Source organism: Geospiza fortis, unplaced genomic scaffold, assembly GCF_000277835.1.
Source record: "Geospiza fortis unplaced genomic scaffold, GeoFor_1.0 scaffold2258, whole genome shotgun sequence".
Taxonomy (NCBI): domain Eukaryota; kingdom Metazoa; phylum Chordata; class Aves; order Passeriformes; family Thraupidae; genus Geospiza; species Geospiza fortis.
The window spans coordinates 25,346-28,627 of NW_005055028.1; the positions used below are offsets into that span (position 1 = coordinate 25,346).

The window sequence follows — 3,282 nt, forward strand, 5'->3', positions numbered from 1 at the left end:
ATTTAAAAAGGAAAAGAACAGAAGGAATAGATCAAGGTAACTTTGTAATAAGTCACCAATTTTAAGTAGGAGCTACATGCTCAGAGAGAATGGGATGCTTCCAGTGTTTTAGAAGAAAAACTTTCTAAATGAACTAATTCCCTGAGCACTGGCTGAAGCCCTTTAATGATATATGGTTTGGGGTCAGAATTACTTAGCCATGTGTTCTAACAGAATTAGCACAAAAAAGGCTCTTCAATGATACTTAGGAGTCTATTAGAAGAAATAACCCTATTCCATTAATTCTGTAATGGGGAGTGGTAGACCCCAGTAAATTATAGGCTATTATGATGAACCTTTTTTTTCTGAGACCTCTTACTCAGGTGGAAGTAATTTAACTTCACACCACTTAAGAAAAGAGAGAGAGTCTGAAACATAGCATGATATTCTGTGAAATGACAGGTTGGAGAGGGTAGATCAGATTCAGAGGAGAGATTTTTGCTCACTCTGCCTTAAGGTAAGGAGGTTAACTTTTAAGACCACTCTGGGTCCGGAACATTAAGCACACTTCTGTGACCCACCTCCAGTCTTCTCCAGGCAGTAGGATGTATTTCATACCTTTGTGGCAACACAAGTGCTCAGGACTCAAGACCTGTATCTGACACTAAATTACTCAGGCCTTCTACTAGGGAGGCAAATACTATTTTTAAACTTGGAGTTGGTCTTCTTAACATCTGGAATATGCTAGATAGCAGCTGTCAGGTTAGCATCAGCTTTTTCATTGCCAGTATGAGACTCAGATTTAATACGAGTGATATTTTTTTTTAATAGAGCTACTTTGATAAAAGTGTATTTCCTCTTGAGTTCCGAGAGAAATCTCCCTTATTAGGGTTCAGCTTGCTTTTTAGGCACTTTGAATTGTTGTCTAAGTCTTCGTCAAATTAGAAGTAAAATACCTTAGGTTCACTACTTTGAGTTTTCAATCTCAAAAAAAAAGTTATCAGCTGACTACTTGCACATTGTTTGCTGACCCCAGTACCATGGGTGTTCTGGCATGTGGGGACTTGTCAAGTTACAATAGCATAGACAATTAATTTAAGCATTTTAGCTCCTTTCCCAAAGATCATGTGAAGGTTTGTGATAAGTATTTGGGGGTATACACCCTAAAATACACCTGTTAACTAAAGGACAGGAAAAAGAGAGAAATCCTTTCTTGATTTCTGTGACTTAATGATTTGAATTTGTGCCATTTGACAATGAGCAGAGTTTCCAGAGCTCTATCAAGCTAGAACAATTGTTGCTTTAACATGTTTCCATGCTTCTGTGTAAATGCTAGGAGTTTTGAGATTGGCTAGAAATGAGGCGGTAAGGAAGTTAGCATTACTTTTTGAGACCTTTGAGTATTGGTATAAAAAGCATTACAATTTCTACCAACTGGAAATGGAGACATGATGTATTTTCTGATGTGGATTTTCATAATGTTCTGTTACTGCCTTAGATGGGTGGACAGATCCAGGAGGTTTCAAAGGTAGTTCCTCTAGTGCCAACAAATGTTAAAGCAGAGAGTCTATGATAGAGCTAGCAAATCTGCTGCCCTGGATTTCATTTGCTCTTCTTACATAGCATTACCATCTAAATTTAAAATCTGAATAGTGATTTGGAAGAATAATCCTCTAGTCTTGGTTTAAATAAAAATTTGAAGGACAGCGTTGCTGTAGGGGGTGGAAATGTGCAAATGTAATTTCCAAGAAAAATAAGTTGCATTCCAGGAAATTCTTAGAACAGCCTTGCATCCTACAGAGCACATTTCTTTCCCCTAGCCCTGTTGAGTTAGTACTCCAGAACTTGGCAGAATAAACTGAGTGCTTGCTGATGGGTATCCTCTTTGAAATTACTGGCACCAGGAGCTGACTGCTGGGATAAGGATTCATGCCATTGCCGTATGTGCCGCTTTTCCATGAGAACAAACCCCTGTAGCCTGTGGGGTGTGTTCACCAAATCTAAATACTTCTCAGAAAACAGCCTCTATTCTCAGAGGAAACCTACCACTAGATGGATGACTGCCTGAGAAAAGTGTGAAACATAAGTGCTTTGTATCTGCTGCTACCACTTACTTCTGATCAGTGAGGTTTTTGGAGACACTGATTCTATGATGACATAACTGGCCGTCTCCTCTTGCTCACTTAACCAGAAGCAGCGCTGCTTCCCCAGAACACCTGTTTCTAGTCCTTTAATATGCATTCCTACAGAGCTCTAGCTACACAAAACAGGGATTATAAAGGATGATGTACTGAAGTTTTTCCTATGTAGATTAAGCATAAGGAATCTGATATCAAAACTATTGGTTTTGAAAAAAATGGAAAACATTCTATTCATATTCAAGATTAAGAATTTGTCCTAGATTTGACAGCATGTAAGAAAAATCCTTTAGAGGATGTGTGTGGTGGGACAAGTTTAAACCTTAGAACAGCTTGCTTTTCTTGGGTTTCAAAGTAGAATTAGGTGGTTAGCTTTGCATATCAACAGTTAGGTTTTTATATGAACAAAGAGGAATACTTACATGTATCTTAAATGCAATTAAAACTTAATTACAGAATTTATGACTTTTGGAATATATATACTGCTTCAAGTGAACTTTGATTCTAGCACTCTCTCATGGATTTGTTGGAAAATGTCATCATGTACTGCCACTGTCATAAACAACATTCAACAGTTAAGAGTAGGAGGGGGCCTTGAGGAGGAGGCTGGACCTCTATACTTTGCTAACAATGTGATTTACACTTTTCAGGATTACCAAAAAAACTGGTTTTTTGATTGCTGTGGATGATGAGTGAAAATGCCCTGAGTCCCCAGCCATTGATAAAATGCTGTAATCGTCGCTGGATGGTTATTTTTCAATATTTTCATATGTAAAATATGAACTTATTATTTCCTTATGGACAGAGAAGTTTTATTAACCCTTCTTTTTACAATAAAATCATTATTGAGAAAAAAAAGATTATCTGGTTTGCTGTCTTGGCCTATGAGAGTTGTGCTCTGAGACAATAACTGTCAAAACTGCTTGCAGGCTACATAGGCGTACATAGAGTAATTTTGCAGAACCTCTGTGCTGAATCATGTGCTATTCTGTACACATATGTATCCTAAGGGGGAAAACTACAAATAACATTTTCTTCTCACATGCAGCTTAGATGAACATATGACTGTCTTCTAGACCTATAATAATAATGTATCCCTGTAAGGAAAGGGTAGGATATGTTTTTGTTCCAGTTAGTAGGCTCAAGTATTAACAAATTCGTTTGC

The 3,282-nt window shown here is 37.6% G+C and overlaps 1 protein-coding gene across 1 annotated transcript in view; it reads left to right on the plus strand.

The window, feature by feature from the left end:
* CDK7 (cyclin dependent kinase 7) overlaps positions 1–2,975 on the plus strand; it is a gene marked incomplete at its 5' end in the record, with an annotated part of 18,607 nt that extends 15,632 nt beyond the window's left edge. Inside the window, 2 exons of the mRNA XM_031065673.1 lie at positions 1–36; positions 2,768–2,975. The exon at positions 1–36 is cut by the window's left edge and continues 88 nt beyond it. Of these exons, the coding sequence (XP_030921533.1) occupies positions 1–36; positions 2,768–2,793 (62 nt within the window). The remainder of the gene's footprint in view (positions 37–2,767) is intronic.
* Positions 2,976–3,282: the final 307 nt, after the last annotated feature.